At 41.4% G+C, this 23129-nt stretch overlaps 1 protein-coding gene across 4 annotated transcripts in view; it reads left to right on the top strand.

Moving 5' to 3' along the window:
* Window positions 1–23129, top strand: part of DDR2 (discoidin domain receptor tyrosine kinase 2) — a 516782-nt gene that overhangs the window by 481584 nt on the left and 12069 nt on the right. For 3 of the 4 annotated variants that reach the window (XM_075182764.1, XM_075182765.1, XM_075182766.1), the window contains one exon: window positions 1135–1471. In XM_075182764.1, the coding sequence (XP_075038865.1) occupies window positions 1135–1455 (321 nt within the window). In that variant the 3' untranslated portion in view covers window positions 1456–1471. Of the gene's footprint in view, window positions 1–1134; window positions 1472–23129 lie in introns of those variants that run through there. The other variant, XM_075182767.1, reaches the window with a different exon arrangement.

Genomic DNA, 23129 nt, shown 5'->3' on the forward strand with positions numbered 1-23129 from the left:
TTTCAGAGACAAGTTTCTACTATTTTTGGCATTTCGCTGCTGACAAAAAAAATTACAGTCAAAGGCATTTGGAAACTGAAAAAAACTATGACTAGGTAAACGAGATTGCAGGAAAAATGTACAGGATAGGGGAATAAAGGAAAGGTGCAAGAAAGAATGGGAATTAAATACTGGGATTTTTAGAAAAGTAAGGTGTCTTCTTAATGTAGACAATAATACCAAGAGCTATATGGTGCTACTGTAGGTCAGCATTGCATACATTCCATGCATTGTGCATGTTCTAAATTGAATTGTAAAACAAATTGTAAAGCAGCACCAATATGTTGAAGTCTGTGGAAGACTATGAACATGCTTAGAACCTTTTTGAACTTGCACTTTATCAAAGATGTCCAGCATGCTCAGTGCAAACTTTTGAGTTGAGATTTATCAAAGACCTTATGCACATTTAAAGTAAATCCTTCAACTCCATCCTCAGTCAGCATCTGATACCAGTGATTACAACTCCTATTTATGATGGCTTCTGGTAAACACACAGTTAGATTATTGTGGTTCTACAGTATTCCAGCTTCTTTGTATCTGTTTCCTCTCCCTGATTCCAGTGATGGACCTGTCACTGTAGAACCTTCTGACTCTGAACCTTTTGCCTTGCCTGACTACAGTTTTCAGTTTTGATTTCCTGAACTTGACTCTACATACTTTTGAACTTTGGCATTGCAAGTCCTAGGACTTCAAGGATAGGCCCCAGGGAAAGTCAATTCAATGGTGAACAGAAAAACATACTGAGGTGGAATCTTTGGTCTTAAAGTAGTGATTGTTGATATGACTAAAAATAAACAAAACACAAAATATTTGCAAAAATGTTTGGATTCTTGTATAGTTTGGCAAGAATGTGTCTCTTAGAACATTCATGGTATGGCAGCCAGGGCAGCCAACAGGGGATTGATTGAAACATGAAACAATGCACCAGAAATAGACTCCAATGACTTGTGAATAATCACTTTGTAGTTCAAAGTTCAAATATTCCAATTGTAAAGCGCTATGGAATTTGCTGGCACTATATAAATAAATGTTAATGACGATGATGATGAAATATGATGTGAAACTGAATACACTGAATTATATTCCTTCCTACAGGGTAAATTCACAACAGCGAGTGATGTCTGGGCTTTTGCTGTCACCTTATGGGAGATGTTGACTTTTTGTCAGGAACAGCCCTATAGTGAGATGTCTGATGAGCAAGTCATTGAGAACACTGGGGAGTTTTTTCGAGATCAAGGGAAACAGGTACGGGGCATATTCAAAGGTATAGTGCAGTTCAGAGCAATGTTTATGTTTACTTTATATATAATCATACTGCTACATGTAAATATGTTAAAAAAAACCTTTGACAGTTTCTTTATTTTCACTGCAAGTCAACAAAAAATTGTCTTACTTTCATTTGGGCATATGTATTAAAAGTTGTAGCCAAACATTTACCGAGATGTGATTGTCTGCAAATACAAGTAAAAAATGTATGTTTGCAAAAATCTTAACTGTTCTCTTGGCTAGTTAAAATGTTGTGCGTTATATGTAAAGCTACTTTGTTTCCAAATATATATATAAATGCAGATATTTGTTTTGTTGTTTTTACTTAAGTAAACAAATATTTTCATTTTGTGTCCCAAATTGTTTTGTAAACATAAATTCAATTATTCAAGAAACCAGCATGCTTTAAGGCAGTATTTTAACAATGTATTTCAGGGGTCGGCAGCATTTTTCTATCAGTACACCGGTTAAAATATTTTCAAGCCCAGAAGTGCCAGTTGTACACACACACGCACACACATGTCAGTGTGCTTGTATACATTGGTATACCATACGCCTCTTATTTTACTGTTTTCATCATAAAAATTAATAAACATCCTATTTGACCACTGTGTATATATATATTTAGTAATTATTTCGTATTTTATCACGCTAGTATCATTATAATATTAATAGTAATGGGACCTACAAATAAACGTTCATGTTATGCAACACAATAGTGCCCCCAGTTCATATTATGCCACATAGTTGTGCCCCATATCATATTATACCTCAAACTTGTGCTTCCCAGTTTTATTCCACATAGTTGTGCCCCCAATTTATGTTAAGCCTCATAGTTGTGCCCGCAGTTCCTCCTATGCCAAATAGTTGGTCCCCTAGTTCCTCCTATGCCTAATAGTTGTGGCCCCAGTTCCTCCTATGCCTAATAGTTGTGCCCCCAGTTCCTCCTATGCCTAATAGCTGTGCCGCCAGTTCCTCCTATGCCTCATACTTACCTTTGGAGTCTGCATCTTCATCCACGGGAGCTGCTTAACTAAGACAGCTGAAGATAACCAAAACGGAGCTGCTGCACACCTCACCTCCCTTTAGCTATAATACAGCAGGCAAAGATGTTTGCAGTATCCAAGGATTCCAGCTATTTATTGTGTATATATTATTAGGTGAAGACCCCTACATGTACCATTTGTGAACATTAGAAGCAGCTAGAGCCATGAAAAAGCAAACATACACTTTAATTATATGGGCTAACATCAGATATGTACTATTTCATACCAACACAAAACAGTGTTCCAACATAATAAGGCACACCTAAGTATACCTATCTGCAATCAAAATACTTGAATAAGACATCTAGTGAGTACAACTTACAGGTACTACTACACCATTTACAACAGTTCTACTGTACTAATGTGAACAAGGGATGCACAACACACCTGCCATAACAGAGGGAGAGGCCAGACTGCCAAAGACTGGTGAGGAAGTAGAGTCGGCTCTCACACATCGACTACTATACACCATAACTGATGTACTCTTTGCAACTATTTCCAATATAAAATAATCTAAGGGGGCAAGTTATAGTGGCACATTGGTAGAAAACATGGCCAAAAGTAAGGACTGGACCCAATCATTAGCCAGAGCTTACCAATGTACCACAAGTGTACATAACTGCAGCATGACTCCAAGAGAGGCTCTGTATTAAATATAACTGCAATAGAGTTCATGGTAAATGTATAATAGTGTATTATTAATAAGCGGCACGACAGGTTATGTGGTACACTGCTTTTATAGTACACTAGAGGACATAGTGAGTTTTAGCCTTAGATACATAATGGGTGGCACGGACATGATTATATGTCAGTCTCCCATGCTGGGAAAGCTCCTGGACCCATGTACTGGATAAGCGCAGCGTCTGTGGGAAGAGACAGGTAACGCGGAGCCGCCCTGCACATAGCTGGTGGCCAGTGGCACGGAGCTGTACTAGAGCCGGCGCCATGTCACTCGACAACATCAGCTCGTGTTGCAGGATGATGCTGTCAAAATCGTCGTCAGTGAGGTCCAGAACATCGGAGGCCCAGATGGTGCTGGTGGCTGCGGCCAGGAGCAAAAGGCTGCTGAGAAGCGCTCAACTGCAGATTTCAGACTACAGCAGCCGAAGATAACCAAAACAGCTCAGTTTCAGGCATCTTCAGCTTCTTTAGTCTGACAACTGCAGCACAGGCGTGCCAGGCAGAAGTGTTCGGCGTGCCACGTCTGACACGTGTGCTGGGGGTTGCCGATTCCTGATCTATTTTAACATTCCTCAAAAGGTTTTTTACAATCTGTAAAGTTAAACAGGATGGAAATCAATGGAAAATTTCAACTTGCAAAAGCACATCACCATGTGGTCATGTAAAATATAATTTCACCAATGTACTGCTAGGTATTAGAAACCCAAGTGACAACAGATAAATGACGTGGCTTAGTGAGTGGTCCCGGTAGTAGTCATTTTTCCATTCCAGTGCTATTCACATAATTGAAAATTACTGTATAACAAAAGCAGTCTTGAGCCAATGTACTTAAATGAAGTTTATCTAACATACTGTATACAAAGCTAGATAGGATATAGCTATAGATTAAAGACATAGTGAAAGAGGGACTGGGGGGCGTTCATTTTAAATAAAGGAATTTTTCTAATGTGTTTATTTTTATAGTATGTTTCTATGTGGCACCTGGTCCTGATAGGTTTTGGATGCCAGAGCATTCTGGCACATGTAGTTGCTGCTTTGGCAGCCATGGGTATGCTGGCACTTGTAGTTCTACAAGTGCCAGCATTCTCAATCATTTTATAGCTTCAAGGGTTCACCGGGACCAGTAGCGCTATTTTTAAATTATTTAACGTTATTAACACAACACCCACTGGCTACACACAGGACTGTTTTTTCTAGGGTTGGGTTCTTCATTTTTTGTGGGCCTGATTCCCAGGATCTTATTAGCCAGTAGACTGACTAGGCTGTAACCAAGGGTGGAAGATGTTCGGGAGCAAGATTGTTAGGGTGCATAATTATGACAGGGAGAGGTATAAACTTAAAAACATTTTATAATATAAATGACTAGGCACTGCATAAAGCTTTCCGACTGGTGCCAAAAGGCTCCATAACTGTGCCACCTCACCTTAACCACTGCTAGCCCCTTTAAGCCTGTGTAACCACAACCTCCTGCAAGAAGGCCTCCCTTGCAGTTGCCCACCTCCTGATCACCCACCAGATGAACAGCAGGAACCGTCGACTGGCAGGTGCCTTATACATTGTCTTTAAACTTGGTACTGTTACTAACCCCAGTGCCTCTACTAAACCCAGCACCACTTGCTACCCTCAACAATGGGAAAAAAACACACTAGCCACCCAGAACATCATTTTAACAGACACAGGATCAGCCATTACAGTAAGGTAGAGCAGTCAGTGCATGACAATGAGTGACAAAGATTTTGACTACTCTGTATTAGTCTGGCATGATAGGTAAGAACACGCGACAAGCATATTAGCCTAGAACGGCCTGGACCTTTAATCGGGCCCTGCTGATTCCCCTAAGGACTTCAGCCCTCTGCTGAACAGGCTGTGTCCCACAATAACAGGGGTTGCTGGGTTTCCCTGTTGTAATGTGACCAGAGCAGATTGTCATGGCCTGGTGCTGGTTACAGCTTTTATATGTGACCCATACTGTCAGAGCTGGATTAAGGCTCTGGGGGGCCCGGGGCACTTAAGACAGAGGGGGCCCTATGGTGTAATATGGCCAAATACGCAGGCAATATTATGTTCACTAGTATTAAGTGCACACAGCTCCCCCTTCACGAACAGAGAAGTATAAAGAGGGACATACATCCCAACTGTCCATTCTGACTAAGTGGCACAGTCACCCAAATTCGGGACTGCCCCACCATATTCAGGACAGATGACAGACTATCCTGCTTTCTCCTACATGTTATTTCCGCTTTCTGTTTTTGCAGCCTGCACCCAGACAGCTCGTCCTCCATCATGTCAATTGATTCATATAATTATAAAATTATCTTTGCATGTGTATGTATATATCGGTCATCCCTTCCATCCTAGTCCAACTAAGCATTAGCAGGTCTGGAGTGTAGCAAGGCAACAGATGCTAATGTCTGTGGCAGTAGTTAGCTTGAAGGTGTTTTATGTCATTTTCATTTTGTTTTCTTAATATTAACATTTTTACATGGCCTCGCCATGCATTTGCATATAAAGTTAGTGTATGTCCAGAGGAGGGGAGCTAATGGAATGAGTGGCGGTAAAAACAGGTGGTAAATTGTGGTTGGCAGTGTCCTGATAGGCAGTGCAAATGTCCACGTGGTTACAGAAAGTGAGACATTAGATAACATCCATGGCACAGTTGTAACTTTACAATTTTACTTTGTCATTTTCTTCAGTCTCTTAAGATGCCAACTTTTTTAAATGCGACTTTTCAGGGGCAGGGAGAGAGGGTCCACAATGAAAGCTGCTATAGGGAAAATAGAAAATCGAGGTCTTAGCACCACATCCTAACTCTCTGTTCTACATTTGTATCACCATGTCCCCCTCCTGAATCCCCTTCTTCATTTTGCACCTCTATCCCCCTCAAACACATTTTCTATCTTCCCTCTCACTCCTCATTCTCCACCTACTTAGCATCCACATTGCCTCCTCAATCCTCTTCTCTGTCTCCACCTTCACCTCATTTCCCTCCTCATCAACGTGGTTCTCAACTACCACACCCCCAATTCTCATTTACCTCCTCAGCTGCAGACCTTCACATACCTTAAGCCCGGGAGGCAGAGCGGCTCCTCTTTGCTCCTCATCACAGTCACAGCTTTGTGGCAGCAGCTGTGTCATCATTATTCCCAGAAGGCTTAAAAAAAATTAACTGCATACATGCATGGTATCACTATAATACCAGCGCGATGGCACCTTAGGCGAATAGTGCTGACTAAGCACTTAAATGGAGGACCCTGTGCTGTCCCCTGTATACCGGCATTTGGGGGTAACACCAAGAACCATGCAGAACCTGGTGCAGGGGGCATCCCGGGGCCCTCCCTTAATCCAGCTCTGGTGCTAGGGACTCTGCAAAACACATAGGCACCTCTCAGGGCACTGACATAAGGATCCCAGACTGGTTGGGGACTACACACCTTATTGATATGGTAAGAGAAAAATGTACAGCTTCCGCAAGACACTTTTTGCAATACAATGCTATTATTTTAATATTCCTGAAATATCTGCCAACATTATATTTATCACCCAAATTATGAAAAGAAGTACTACTTGAAAGTTATTATGATTTAACTGTTAAACTGCAGTCACATCAGCTAATCCATCATGGGAAGCAGACACAACTCATCACAACCAAGTCTATGCAAAACAAGGTGATAAGGTAATATATAAATACATAGATAAGATCGCTGGATGTAATAGATATGAATATTACAACAGGTACTTGTAACACCACTGTATAAAATGCATGTAATATAACGACATCAGGTATAAGGCTGTATAAGACTGTAAGCATTGACACATCCTGCTTTATGCACATCCTGTATTATGACGCATAAAGCCCACAGAATGACACTAACAGCGCTCCCAGGGGACTCGCCTAGGTTGTCTACAAAAGAAAAATCAATGCTTCCTCATACTAAAATGCTGCAAATTAAAACTACCATTGATACCGCCTATGAAAAATTGAAAAATACCATTAATACCGCACATTAAAACTAGCAATGATACCGCACATGAACACTACCATTAATACCGCACATGAAAACTACCATAAATACCGCACATGAAAACTACCATTAATACCACACATTAAAGCTACCATTGATACAGCACATGAACACTACCATTAATACCGCACATGAAAACTACCATTAATACCGCACATGAAAACTACCATTAATACCGCACATGAAAACTACCATCAATACCGCACATGAACACTACCATTAATACCGCACATGAAAAGTACCATTAACACCGCACATGAAAACTACCATTAATACCGCACATGAAAAATACCATTGATGCCGCACATGAAAACTAGCAACGATACTGCATATAAAATACATTTTATATATATATATATATATATATATATATATATATATATATATATATATATATACACACACACACACACACACACATACACATACACATACACATAAAAATGACTGAAATCTAAGCTTTAAATCAAGTGGCTGGCTTCAGTATTACTTTAATAATGATTAATAAAGTAGTGGATTCTTCTATAACATACCTATTCCTATTCTCTTCATTACCTCTATAAATGAATATAAACTGTATATGATATATTTAAATGAATTATTATTAGAAACTAAGATTGGCCAGGGAAGGTGTGACTCACCTAGGAAGCCATGATCAGCCCACTCTTCACGTCTTCCCAGTGGTCCTTGCCTTGCGCAGCATTAGCTCCATTTCGGGCACCTTAGAATGTACAGCAGCCACGGTGCTGCTGTACATCTGCCCCCGCTGACAAGGATTTTATCTGTGTGCGCATGCGTCAGCGGGGCTCCCACAGCTGCGTCAGCGGGGCTCCCACAGCTGCACCAGCAGGAGAAGATTCAGATCAAGGTGATCCGATCAGCGGACAGCAGGCGGCGGGGGGCCCTCTTAGAGAGAAGGGCCCGGGGCACGTGCCCCCTGTGCCCCCCCCCCCCTTAATCCGGCCCTGCACACTGTTCTTCCCTATGCACTAATGGCAACCATCCCTGGCTAAGAGTGCTGGTGCTTGGATCACTTTTTCTCACTTTTTTTTTTTGGGGGGGGGGGGTTAGACCTTTCAATGATCCATGTTTGCACAGATGTAGTGAGAACGAAAATGATTCAGCATGTAAGTCTGTGGTTACAAGTCGAGTCCAAGCAGGATCATGACAGATAAACATTCATGAAACCAGGAAAAAATGTTGAGTGGTTGAAGTAATACAAGCTTTGCTTCAAATAAAAAATAGTACAACCACCTACTGCAATTAATATCATTGAATAATTTATATATGCATATTTTATTATATACTGTATGTTAGAATTAGAGATGGGCGGGCTCGGTTTCATGAAAACCGAACCACCCGAACCGGTACTCTCGCGCCTATTCAGATTCCAAAAGGAGGCAAAATGTCATTGTGACGTCATCGGATCTCGGAATCTATAAATACCGCCTCTACCGCAATCTGGCGCCATTTGAGAGAGGGACAGAGAAGAGATAGGACAGAGTATAGAGCAGTTTGGCAGGCAAAGTGATAGAAGAGAAAGCTCCATTGCTGAATTTGTCATTGCTTAAATCCTAATATACCAGTCATTCGACTCTTTTTTTATGAATTTGCACTACAAAGTGTAGGGTCCAATATACACCCATATTGAAGAGCTGCTTTGGTCATTGCTGAAATCCTAATATACGAATCATTGCACTCTTTTTTTCTGAATTTGCACTACAAAGTGTAGGGTCTAAAATACACCCAAATTGAAAAGCTGCATTTGTCATTGTTGAAATCCTAATATACCAGTCATTGCACTACAAAGTGTAGGGTCTGATATACACCCTTATAGAAGAGCTGGGTTGGTCATTGCTGAAATCCTATTATACCAGTCATTGCACTCTTTTTTCTGAATTTGCACTACAAAGTGTAGAGTCTGATATACACCCTTATAGAAGAGCTGCGTTGGTCATTTGGTCATTGCTGAAATCCTAATATACCAGTCATTGCACTCTGAATTTGCACTACTAAGTGTACGGTGTTATCAAAATGGATTCACAGCAGTACACAAAAGAGCAAGAGCAGCAAGCAGCTGCTGGCACCAGTCCTGATGATAGTTATCCCTGTACATCATCTGGTTAAGCCTATGTAAAAGTACATAGTCTTTCGAAGTCAGGGAAAAAAACAAAAAAAAACCAAGCAAGACCAAGTAATTTGGAATCCAAAAGTGTTTACATACACTACAAATGGCTAGACAACTTTTGTCAAGATTTGGGTAGAAATAATTCCACAAATAAGAAGTGGCTTTTGTGGTCTTATGTCCAGGCATGACAATGGCCGCCTTCTTATCACGTGCAAGAACTGCTTCCACTTGTACATGACTTATACAAACAACCTCATCCTCATCAACATCCTCATTAGCTCCCTCATCGGCTACACAAATATCCCCCTCATCCTCTTCTAATTCCAAAGTGGTATCCTCAATTGGTGTATCACTGGCTACACTCAGGCTGTTCAGGCACACATCAGCAGAACTGCTGAAAGGGCCCTTCTTTATGGGTACACTAACAGAATGCTCACGATTAGACATACCACTGTTGGATTGTTGTCATTTCTGATTCAGAGCATACATTATCCTCTAATGCCTTACTGTTTACTTGCAGCTCGGCTTTGATGCGTAACAGTAGTTGAGCACCACTTTTAGACTCCAAATTACTTGGTCTTGCTTGGTCACAAGTGACCATACAAGAAGAAGGTTCGGTAACATTTTTGGATCTGCCACTAATAGAGAAAGGCGAAGGCCTCATTCTCTTTTTGCCACTGCATGAGTAGAATGGAATGTTGGCAATTTTTTTTTTCTTCGGGTTCAATTTAGATTCCGAATGGGCGGGAGAGTACCGAGCCTGCTCGACTCGGTACTCGGATAGGCAAAATTCGGATGGATTCGGATCTCAGGGAACAAGGCCCGCCCATCACTAGTGGGGGCCCATACAAACCAAGCACTTCAGCCACAAAAGTGGCAGTCCTTGTTGCTGAAGTGCTTGGTTTGTTAAAGTGTGCATGTCCTTTGTAAGATCCAACATATGGGGGGGTGGGAGGGCCCAAAGACAATTCCATCTTGCACCAATAATCTTTCCTGGCACTGATGTGTGTTTCTGCTATTACTCTAACAAGCCCATTGTTAGCTTGTTTAGGGAGGGCCATGTTGGACTTGCACTTCAGCCACAAAAGTGCCACTCCTTGTGGATAAACTGCTTAGTTTGATAAATTGTACATGCTACCTCTCCTAAAATTGAATGAAAATGACTGGAAATTAGTGTTAGTGAGGTTAATAATAATGTAGGTACAAAATAATAGCAACATTATGTGATTTTACCCCAAACAAATGAAATTTAGTAAAAGAAATAGCTAAACAAAGCCAAAACCAAAACACGCAACGGCAGTTTTGGCAAAACCAAATCCCGAAGGTAATCCAGATCCAAAACCAAAACACGAGGGTCAGTGAGCATCTCTAGTTAGAATAGCCAACTACTATACTTAACATGAATTCATATAGCACCACTAATTCTGCAGCGTGGTACAGAGAACTCAAATCAGTTCCTGCCCCATTGGAACTTACAGTTTAAATTCCCTAACATTCACACACCAGGTCAATTTATAATAGCAGCCAATTAACCAGTATGTTTTTGGAGTGTGGGAGAAATCCCACACAAACACAGGAAGATCATACAAACTGCACACAGATAAGGCCATGGTCGGTAATCAAACTCATAACCCCAGTGCTGCAAGGCAGGAGAGCTAACCAGTAAGCCAACATGCTAGTTGCTTAACCACTGTGTAATATATGTAAAAGAATAAAAAAGGCTATACAGTGTTGGGAAAATAAGCTGCACTTTTGTGAGCATGAAATCTGATGTTGCCAATCCCTCCGTCTACTATCAGTGCCCAGGATCTTGCTTCATATTTCAAGGACAAGATTGATAAGATCAGACTAGAATTGGTATCCTCTCCCTCAACAAGCAATCAGCTCAATTCCTTTCCACCAACCTCTGACACGCTCTCTTCATTTGACCCCACAAATGAAGAGGAAATTTCTACTCTCATCTTATCCTCTTACTCTACCTCCTGTCCTCTTGATCCTATTCCCTCGCAAATTGGTAGATCCCCGTCTCCTGCGCTCATTTCACCTCTAACTAAAATCTGTAATCTCTCGCTCTCTACTGGCATCTTAACATCACATAACAAGAATGAAGTGGTTGCTCCTATTCTAAAAAAAACAAGTTTCCGACACAAACTCTCTCTCAAATTACCGTCCCATCTCTTAGCTGCCGTGCCCCTCCAAGCTTCTAGAGAGACTTGTCTACACTTGCCTCACATGCTTCCTTTCCGCAAACAACCTGTTGGATCCTCTTCAGTCTGGCTTTCGTTCTCAACACTCCACAGAGACTGCGTTGACTAAGGTTGTCAATGATCTGATCACTGCTAAAACTAGACGCCATTACTCTCTTGTAATTCTCCTGCATCTCTCGGCTGCATTTGACACCGTTGACCACTCTCTTCTCATACAAACTCTGCAATTCCTAGGACTTCAGAACACTGTTCTATCCTGGTTCTCATCCTACCTTTCTAATTGCTCATTCACTGTTAATTTCTCTGGGGCCACCTCTGCTCCGCTTCCATTATCAGTTGGAGTACCGCAAGGCTCAGTGCTAGGTCCTCTACTGTTCTCTATCTATACCACTTCTCTTGAAAATCTAATAAGTTCCTTTGGATTTCAGTATCCTCTCTATGCGGATGATACCCAAATTTATCTATCCTCTCCTGATCTCTCGACATCTGTGTTGTCCCGTGTAACTGTCTTTCTGCCATTTCATCTTGGATGTCCTCTCACCTACTCAAACTTAATCTTTCTAAAACAGAGTTAATAATATTCCCACCCACAAACAAGAGCATACCTGACATTTCTAACTCTGTTGATAACATGACCATAAATCCCACCCCACAAGCTTGCTGCCTAGGTGTAATCCTTGACTCACACCTATCCTTTGTTCTCCACATTGACTATATCTAAATAATGTTACATACATCTAAAGAACATTTCCAGAATTCGCACATATCTCACACAAGACACTGCAAAAACCTTAATTCATGCACTTATCATTTCCCGCATTGACTATTGCAATTCCCTCCTTACTGGTCTTCCCCAAAACAGACTCAAACCCCTACAATCTATTTTGCATGCTGCGGCAAGATTGATTTTCCTTGCAAATCGTTATTCCTCTGTTGAATCACTCTGTATGTCTCTACACTGGTTGCCTGTATTCTACCGAATCCACTATAAAATACCTTTACTAACCTACAAGACCATCAACAAAGCTGCACCAACATACATCTCCTCTCTTGTCTCAAAATATCTCCCAACTCGGCAACTTCGTTCTGCACAAGATCTACGTCTCTCATCCACACTCATTACATCATCCCATAACCAGTTACAGGACTTTTTTCGGGCTGCACCCACTCTATGGCATTCTCTCCCTTGCACATTAAGACTCTCCTCTGGTCTACAAGCTTTCAAGTGTTCTCTGAAAACTCACCTTGTCAGACAAGCTTATAATATTCCTCAACCACCCTCTTGACCTCACTACATTGTCCTAGTACCACCCGTTATACAACTACCCCTTGACCAACATTGTTGTGTGACAGGATCATTTAGTTTATGAGTCACTTTTACCTTTGCAGTCTGGCTGGGCTGACTGCAAATGTAGACTTAACCTCATGTGTCAAACTCCCATTGTCCAATAGATTGTAAGATTGCGAGCAGGGCTTTCTCACCTCTTTGTCTGTTTTACCCAGTTTGTTTATTATTTTACTATGTTTGGCTACGGAATATGTTGGCGCTATATAAATAAATGATGATGATGATGATGTTGCCAAAAAGCCAGCACTGGAATATTTCAGCCCCAGTGGCCATCCTGTTCCTCCTTACACGGGAAAATGCAGACTTCCCTTGCAAGATTTACCAAGAGACAATAATTACTATAAAGCAGCAGGCCATTTCCTGGTCCTTAGTTAGCTGAAAGTGTGATCATCCAATTATGTGACACCCTCGCCAACTAGAAATGACAACTGAATGGCACGGTAAGCCCATGGAACATGGTTTATTTTTTTTCTTTGGTACTTTTTAATTATACAGACTCCACTGTAACTCCTCAGCACTGGTCCGCTTCTTCCACTTGAACAGCTTTTTTCAAATCCCCCACTGACAACCAGTCAGTGAATAAGTCATCAAGTCAGCCAGGCAGTGGAGATTTGAAAACAGTAGCTCAATTGGTAGTAGTGGCACAGAGTTGGTGAGCTACAGTGGTGTCAATAGAATTAAGTACCAAAAGAAAAAAAATAAACTGTATTCATTTAAATAGGTTTATGTTTAAAAAAATAAAATAAAAAATAAAAATGTATATAATATATATATATATATATATATATATATATATACATACACACACACACACACACACACAATATATATATATAAGTTATATATTATCTGTATTTTAAATAAGAATACTTTTGAATTCTAAAAAATAAAAACAATAATAATAGCAATATTTATAATATTGTACATGCACTTATTTATATTAGAGTAAATGCAATTCTCTCTCTCTCTCTTTCATAGTGGCAGGTGGGATGTCTGGCAGAAGAGAGGAGAAATGTGTTGGTGGGGCCAGTGGCAACATGGGGTGACTGGCAGTGGGGACCAGTGTGGCAGCATGAAGAGGGAGTGTGGCAGATGATGTATGTGGAAGCAGGAAAAGGGAGTGTTGCAGATGGGGTGTCTAGCAACCAGGAGGGGGATTGTTGCAGATATGTTGTCTGTCAGCAAGGAGGTGCAGTGTGGTAGATCAGTGTCTGGCAGCGGGTAGGTGGGGTATGATATATATGATATATATACTGATATATATACACATACAGTGTCGGACTGGGGCATGAAGGGCCCACCGGGAAATGCAACACTAGGGGCCCACCAAAGAGGGTGTGGTCAGCCATCATAGAGGCGGAACCAGACACTAGAGGGGGAGTGGTCAGTCCACGAAAGACAGCTAGCACCTTAGTGTAGTGAAACTACAAGCCCCAGCATGCTTTGCCAGTATATAGCAGCTTATTGCTGTAAGGATATGCTGGGACTTGTAGTTTCACAACACCTGGAGTACCACAAGTTAGCCAAGCCTGTACTATACTCAGAACATTTGACAGACTGTCCTACCTGTTGTTGTCACTTTTACCACCTGTGGCTGCTGGTTTCTTTAGTTGCGGCTTGTCTGGATCCAGGAATGTTGAGGGCCCTATTTGGAAAAAATAATGGGTACATTTAGAAATGCCAATTATCCCTGCCATTAAATCAACAGCACCCACATTCAATTATAGACCCAAACCACCTCAGCATTAAAAGGTCCCATCGCCTCCTCCCTATAGTGTTCTCTGTGCAGCCCCCCCTCACTAGAGTTTAGTATAGTCAGCCCCCCTATAGTTTAGTATAGATAGACAGCCCCCCTATGCCAAATAGTAGTGCCCCCAAAACAATGCTATACCACACGGTAGTGCCCACAATGTTACGCCACGCAAGTGTCCCCGATTCATATTATGCCTGCAATAGTCCTCTCAATTCACACACATTTTATATATATATATATATATATATATATATATATATATATATATATATATTGAGAACAGATGTAATGGGAGACCCCATATACTTTTTACGATGAGCGCTACCTTAGTACTTTCTGGTAAAAATAAAAAGAAGGTGAAGAGGGTGATGCTGCCACTATTCCCAGGGGGTAGAGTATCCTGACAGTACTCAAAAAAATGAAAATTTACAGGGTTTTATGGGATGGGCGCAGATCAGGGGGGAAGTGGGACACACAAGGATACAAACATACGCACCTATTTGGACTGTAATGTGTATCTAATACTGGGTGTGTGTAATGATCAACAAAGCTAAATTAATAAAAAACCAATACTAATAACATTGTAATCCAGTGTTATCAAGATAAAAAACTGTAATACATAAATGATTTTTTAGCACAAACAATATAAACAACTGGTTAAAGTATACTTACCCAAAAGTTGATTGATGCAGCCTCTCTGATCTTCTCCCTTCAGCGGCGCGGGAACATCAGCTGACAGGGTGAGTGGGCGGGTCACATGATCGCAGCTGCGATCGCATGTGAAAGGTGAAAGATGACTGGCTGTCACTGACAGCCAGTCATCCGCAGCAGCGGGGACGTGGCTGTCAAAGGGGGTGTGGCCGCAAGGTAGCCGGGCCTACCGCTAATTTTACCGGTAGTCCTGTGGGCCAGTCCGACGCTGTACACATAAGAGATGTGCGCTGACCCTCGGTTTTGAAAGAGGTGTCGGTTCTAACCCAACTTTGTGTTTCAGCTTTGCTACCTCTTCTGTTGAACTATTGCAAAAGGTTTTGGATCTGGATTTAAATGAAAATTGTGTTAAATAAGTAAAATAATGTAATTTGAGCTGTTTTTCCTCACATATTACTATTTATAGTGTAAAAGGGTTATTCCCCCCTTTTGGGTTACAATCTCCTTAATATTCTGGCAAATGTATGTATGACCATTTAATACCGTTATATATATGACTATTACCGTCAACCAACTCCTCACAAAAGGTATTTCTAAATTAACCCAAGAAATAACATTCTTATAATACCTTATATCGACAGACTTCAAGAATAATCACAACAAGATATAGCTTCATTTAAAGTGTGTTGTATTATATTATAGAACAATAAACAGCGTAACAATATTGTACACAAAATATAGTTTTTAGTGCAATATATCATACTTATTGCCTGTAATATAGATATATATGTAATTGTGTGTGTGTTTTGACTAACTATTGTCTAAAGGTGTAGTGTGTGTGTGTGTGTGTATGCATTGTGTAGTGAAGGGGGAGGCGAGAATCCATACAGACCAGCATGCACACCTCACTCAAAGTCCAGCGGCCATTTTCAAACACATGGTTACAACCAGTTCAAACTACTCCACTTTCTATGCATAAACCAACATAAAACCACACAGGACTATGTATAACACCAACACAGCAAACAAAATGTTATATTTAACGATCTGATCACTTCCTAATCCATCACTTTCTATGCATGTACATTAAAGTAAATTCACTTCCTTCAAAGTCTATTATGGAACTTCTTGCGCTGTAGTCACCATCCAAAATGGCTGACTTGCCATGCTTTGTTATGAACACATGTAGGCCCACAAGGCCTCACTTACTAAACAATGTGAAGTCAGTACAGACCCATTACTCATTACAAGCAGTATTTAGCCAATCCACCACAAATAGCTCTCTATTCAGCCGTTAACACACAATGTCCACTGGCCAATTTTAACACATGATATTTCACATAAAGCACCAATGTTTCCAGGACCAACACTTAACCAACAAAGAACCATACATAGCACAACAGTCTCCATGACCAAAGCCTTACCAATACAGAACCATTTATAACACAACATAAATGTTTTCATGACCAAAGCCTAACCAATCGCCTTTTCTGATTCAATTCAAAAAATAATATACTGAATAGTGTTTGTCTCCCTTTCATTGAACCCAAACCTCCTTTGCATGTTCATAATTACTATTACTGTAATTGAATAATTAAACAACCACAGGGACACCAATGTAAATTTGGCAAAAGATCACAGATTTTATTTAAACAAAAATGGTGGGGGAGAGAGCAGTGCATGTCAGCTAACAACTAATAGCAAAACCAAACAGCGGAAGGTAAGATTGCCATTACACCACTGATCCCATGATATAATCTGTTACAATGTTACAGCTCACTAGTAACTGTCATAAGCTTTTAGTACTAGCAGGAGTGATCTTCAGCTATAGCAGCCGCCTTTCCCATAGAGTTGGATGCACTCACAGGTACTCTGATGCCCCCAGGACTTAACTCAATATAGTAAAAGCTTATGAGCAGGAATCGGTAGCACGGAGAAATGGGGCCAAGAGCACAACCCACATGTCCACTCAAGAGGCAGCAATAATTTTATTACAGCTGCGTGCCCTGACTGCCTGTTACTAGCCGGGACACAGCGGCAGTGTGAGATGTCCTGATTGCCTTGGCATCAGAGTGAGTACACACCTTCTTGGGGACCGCCTCTGCTGCAAGTCTCAGGCAGGGGTTGGACGAATGCTATCTTTACTTGCAACATTTAACATTGTGCCCTCTCATAATTTTTTAAATGTCAACTAATGCCGCTATCTATAGTCCACAGTTGTCTTAATGAAGGATTTTGTAATTCTGTCACTGGTGCAATTGCTTTTCCCAATTCAATTCTAAAAATAATTAACCATACTTTATGGTTCTCTAACTCCATCACATAGCATAAATCATCATCCATCATATCTCCATCTATACATTAATTCTTTTTGGTAGGTCCAAAATTTATCCTGTTAATTCCTCAGAATGTCGATTTTCAATTGCATTGTCAAGACATGTTTTGGGCAACCAAATATGCATCAATGTAAGTATTATACATACTTACATGTATGGAAAGGACACTATTGTCCTATCTGAACTGTCTTTTACATATTCCTTACACGTCACTATTAAAACATATAAATATAATTTATATATATTCCATATATATATATAATTATAAAATATATAAATATATAATTTCTATACATAACCATGTGTATAAATACATGGGTCTTGCGGATCGCCTTTCCTGCAAGTCTCAGGCAGTCCCCTTTACCCTAGGGTTGGATAAACCTTACCATAGGGGAATGATTTTTCCTTCCTCCCTCCCCATAAATATATACTGTCATGGTTAATGATACCGTGGGAGCCACTGGCTGGTATTTACGCTACTGAACAGGGAGGTGCTCAGTCTAACGCACCCCCGGTCTTTACCAGGGACCCCTGCATGGAGGTATGGTCTTCGCTGTATGGGATACGGAGGTCGCAGTTCTCCAAGTCAGTCACTGGTCCAGTGGAGTGTAGACAAGAATGGTCGGATGATCCGGGACAAGCCAAACCATTCCGCAGTACACAGGGATAATCTGAAGAAGTATCAGGAACAAGCAGAAGGTTAATACCAAATGGGCTGTGCAGTAGAATGCACATATGAACAAGCCAGAAGTCGGCATACACGAGTGGTAGTACAAAACTGTAAGTGCTGGAGCTGGTGTGAACCAATACTCTGGCACCCTAACCTAATGGTGGCAGAGAGTTCGTTATATAGGGGGGGAGAGAAAGTTGATTCGGCAGTCAGAACACTGAAGCCCGGGAAGCTAGGTGATGGGACGCGATCATCTCTGCGCATGCACGTGCATTGCGGTGCTCCAGGACTGGAAGCGCAACGGGACGTGGAGAGCGGTGCAAGACAGACGACTGTCCCCTGCACTTAGGAGGAATGCGGTGATGGCACCTGACAGAACTCCCCACTCCCCCCCCCCCACACACTACTCTCTGAAGAGATGGCTTGATTCCTCAGAAATTCTTTGATGAGACAGGGTCGTGAAGATCCTTTTTGTTGACCCAAGATCTCTCTTAAGGACCGTAACCCCTCCAGTGTACCAAGAATTGAGCCTTGCCTCTGAGAAGACGCAATTTTAAAATACACTCTACCTCGAACTCTTCATCCTGGACGGTCTTGATAGGAGGAGGAGGAGGAGAGGAACTTTGAGTAAATTTGTTAAGGACAAGCAGCTTCAATAAGGAAATATGGAAAGTATTATGTACATGGAGAGAATGAGGTAACCAGAGTTTATAATTAACAGGATTGATTATATGAGAGGATAGGAAAGGGACCAATATAGCGAGGTACGAGTTTCATGGAGGGGACCTTGAGCTTGAGATTGTGTGTAGCAGGCCATACTTTGTCCCCCACATGGAGAACCAGAAGATTTTTTCGGGGGCGATCTGCAAAACGTTTATAGTGATCTGAAGATTGCTGCAACTTAGACAAACCTGAGAAATATTACAAACCATACCATGAGCTGCTGGCAACAAGGATTCGGGTAGCTACATGACAGTAGGTAATGCAGGATACTTTCCATAAAGAATAAAGAAGGGGGACAGACCAGTAGACTCATGTTAATGGTTGTTGTGAGTGAACTCCGCCCATGGTAAGAGCTCACTCCACGAGGATTGCTGCTCAGAGCAATAGCACCGAAGATAAGATTCCAGGTCTTGTTTGACTCATTCAGTTTGGCCATTCGTCTGCAGATGATACCCGGAGGAAAATTTCAAGCTCATCCCTAAATGTTTGCAGAACGATTTCCAGAATTTACAGTCAAATTGCACCCCACAGTCCGAGATGATTCCAAGAGGACAACCATGAAGACGGATGTTGTTCTTTATAAATAGTAATGCCAATGCAGAGGCAGATGATAGACCCTCCAGGGGGATAAAATGAGCAAACTTGGAAAATTGGTCAGCTACGACCCAGATAGAATTGTAACCATGGCTGTTGGGAAGATCGGTGATAAAATGGTAACGATAGTCCATAGAGACTCTGGCACAGGGAGAGGAAGGAGGCGAGCATTTGGGGGTCTTGTGTATATCACAAACTTAGCAGGCAAAAATGTACTTCTTTACATCAGCGACCAGGGAAGGCCTCCAGTAGAAATGGGAGAGGAGAGCCACCATCTTTTTGATACCGGCATGCCTGGCAAACTTAGAATTGTGAGCCCATGCCAAGACTTTGGTGCGCAGGTGAATAGTAACAAAACGATCTGCCAACAGGAGGAGTTTTGACAGAGGATTTGGTCAAGGCTAAAATGTTAGGAGTAATAATGGACTTGAGTACCGAACAAGAACCAGAGTCGAAAGGGTCTAAAGACCTAGAAAGGGCGTCAGCTCTGAAGTTCTTGGTGCCCGGACGGAAAGTCAAAATCAATTGGAACCTGCTGAAAAACAGTGACTATCGAGCTTGTGTTGGGTTTAAGTATTGTGCAGACTGTAGATAGGTTAAATTTTTATGGTCATTGAATACTTTTACGGAAAAGAGACCCCCCTCCAACAGGTAACGCCATTCTTCAAGGGCAGCTTTGATAGCTAGCAGTTCCTTATCACTGATACTGTAGGACAATCCCAGGGCCGGTGAGGAGGCAGGATCTCAGACGCAGCTTTACTGAAGACATCAAGGAATTCAGAGTATGAATCAGGCAGAACCTCGTGAGAGGACGTAGTAAGACATGGAATAGTGGACCCAGGTGGTTGTATAGACTTCAGGCAGCGTTCCTTGCAAGATGGACACCAGGAAATAACTTGTGCGTGAACCCAATCAAATTGTTGTGAATGCATTCTCAACCAGGGAAGACCTAAAATGATTGAATGGATTAGTTTCCTGGTGCTTCCAAAGTCCATCAATCCAGAGTGAAGAACTCCATTCAGCAGCCGAATGGGACAGGTCATACTGGTGATTGAGCCATTGAAGACTCGATTTCCATCAACAGCATTTAATGCCAAAGGCTGTGGCAAAGACTGAGTGGGTAAATGGAGCTCAGAGACCAAACTGGCGGATATGAAATTCCTGGCAGATCCCGAGTCCACGATAACTTGTAATAATTGAGGTCCTTTATGGGAAAGAAGGATGATGGGCATCAGGAATTCAGATCCTTTCTGCAGATAGGGAGAAGAGGATTGGGATCCTAGGTTGACCTCCCTACTATCACCTAGGAGGTGGCGTTTCCCAGCCTTTTAGAGCAGGTGGAGAGAAGATGCCCGGAATCCCCACAATATAAGTACAGCTGTTTCTTCATACATCTATACCGTTCTTCAGGGGTTAGGAGAAAGCGACCTACCTGCATAGACTCATCCATGGAAAATACTGGAGACTGGAAGTGAGGAGCCAGACGGGACAAAGGACAGAGAGTACGGTCACGCTCCTGTATGCGTTCTTTGTGGCGAATGTCTACCTTGACACAAAGCGATATAATGTCATTGAGGCTGGTAGGCAAATCACGGGAGGTCAGGTCAACTTTTATGCGGTTATTCAGACCCTGTCAGAAGGTGGAAATCAGAGCCTCATCGTTCCAACAGAGCTCAGAAGCAAGGGTCCGGAACTGTACTTGGAGAAGAGATACACTATGTTATTATCTCTTCTCCAAGTTTTAGTGTGAATTTGGTCTCTAATGAGGAGGAGCTGCAACTCTCACAGATAAGCTCAAACTTTTTACTATTTGGTACGCGGCTACACAAACACTTGAATATATGTGTTATTTATAATGTGGTATCACACTATGTTTGGCGCTTCTCTCCTTATTTTTACATATATATATATATATATATATATATATATATTTATTTAACTGCAGCAGGTTCCCAGGCCTCTTTATTGCCAGTCATGTCAGTATATATTTTTATCTGCAGCACTGCTGATTATCATTGTTATTACAACTAATCCAGTGCAGATATACAACACAGAGAGTACCTTTGTTACCGCCATACAACACAGAGAGCATTCTATGGATATATAATCAATGGAGAGCATACTAGTGACTGCCATGCAATACAGACATAATATACATGCAGAGCCGTAACTAGGGTGGTGCGGGCGGTGCCGTCGCCCAGGGCGCAAGCCCAAAGAGGGCGCAGCAGCCGCCCGCTACCTAGCTCTGTTGCCAGTGATAAGAACGGCAGACCTGGAGGAGAGTGCAGACACGACGCAGCGGTGCACGGCAGCGGAGCCTTTCATTCAAGATGTGCCTTTGACTTCCGCAGTGGAACGCATGTGCGTTCCACATACAGGAAGTTAGGTATTTGGAACGCAAATGCCGAACTTCCTGTCTGTGGAACGCACATGCGTTCCACTGCGGAAGTCAAAGGCACATCTTGAATGAAAGGCTCCGCTGCCGTGCACCGCTGCGTCGTGTCTGCACTCTCCTCCAGGTCTGCCGTTTGTCCCCTCCCATGTCTGCAGGTCCTCACATGTAGGAGTATTTACAGTGTGTGAATCCAGCTTCCCTGGTGTAAAAATGCCTTTCTCTACCACACACCAAGGGGAAGAGGTTTACCTGTACTCTGCTTTCAAAAAAGATTTAATGTGATGCTAATTATTCATGACAGAAGTAGACATAGTGTCTCTCTTGCTGTTGAACTGATTTGCAAATATAGAATAATAATACATGCTGGGATTTGTAGTTCCATAATAGCATGAGAGCCACAGTGGGCTGCCTCTGTTCTGCAGACTTGCCATTGTGTGTGATAACACCATTAAAATGTTCTTTAGCTACGATAGTACTTGGTTAATTATTAGCCTTAGTATTTAATATTTATTTCCATGTATAATGTTGCAGTAAAATACTTTTCTTGGTGTTCAATTCCAATTGATTAGGTTTTCAAAATTACTTGAAGAAATGGTGACAATTTACATATAAATTCATAAGCTCTTATATACAAGACAATTTTGTAAAAATTTTTACACACACAATACCACTGCATAATACCTATCACTATATATTTTTAGCATGCTTTAAATAGTCATTAGGGCAGAGAACCGGTTGTTAATTTATTGGAATCCCACCACTGTGTATATATATACACAAATTATTTCAGTAAAGTGCTGGACACACCCACATTAGGTTGGCCACACCCACTTGTCAAATGCCATTCCCACTTAGATGGGGGGCACCGGTGCCCTGTCTCGCCCAGGGCACCAAAATGTCTAGTTACGGCACTGTATACATGTTAGCAGAAATGATACCCGCACCAGATAACACATTTACATATTTAATGTTTATGGTATTATTCTTTTTATATTGTTTCATAATTATCATTGATAGTATTTTCACAATAAGGGTGGTGCTAACCCTTTAACCTAATGTTACCAAATATTGTACAGAAAGAGTAGGTTAATTTCGGGGTGCACTAAAGTTAATTGAAATATCTAAAACTTTTTTACTGAAAAGTGAAGCTTACTTACCTTCAAATGATCTGCCTGACATAAAAAATAATGGCAGGAGATAAAACACATTGAGAATAACTTAGTAAAACTGTCTCATGAACTGAAAATGTATGTTAATATACTTTTTAATG

The sequence above is a fragment of the Mixophyes fleayi genome, chromosome 8 (assembly GCF_038048845.1).
Source record: "Mixophyes fleayi isolate aMixFle1 chromosome 8, aMixFle1.hap1, whole genome shotgun sequence".
Classification (NCBI taxonomy): Eukaryota; Metazoa; Chordata; class Amphibia; order Anura; family Limnodynastidae; genus Mixophyes; species Mixophyes fleayi.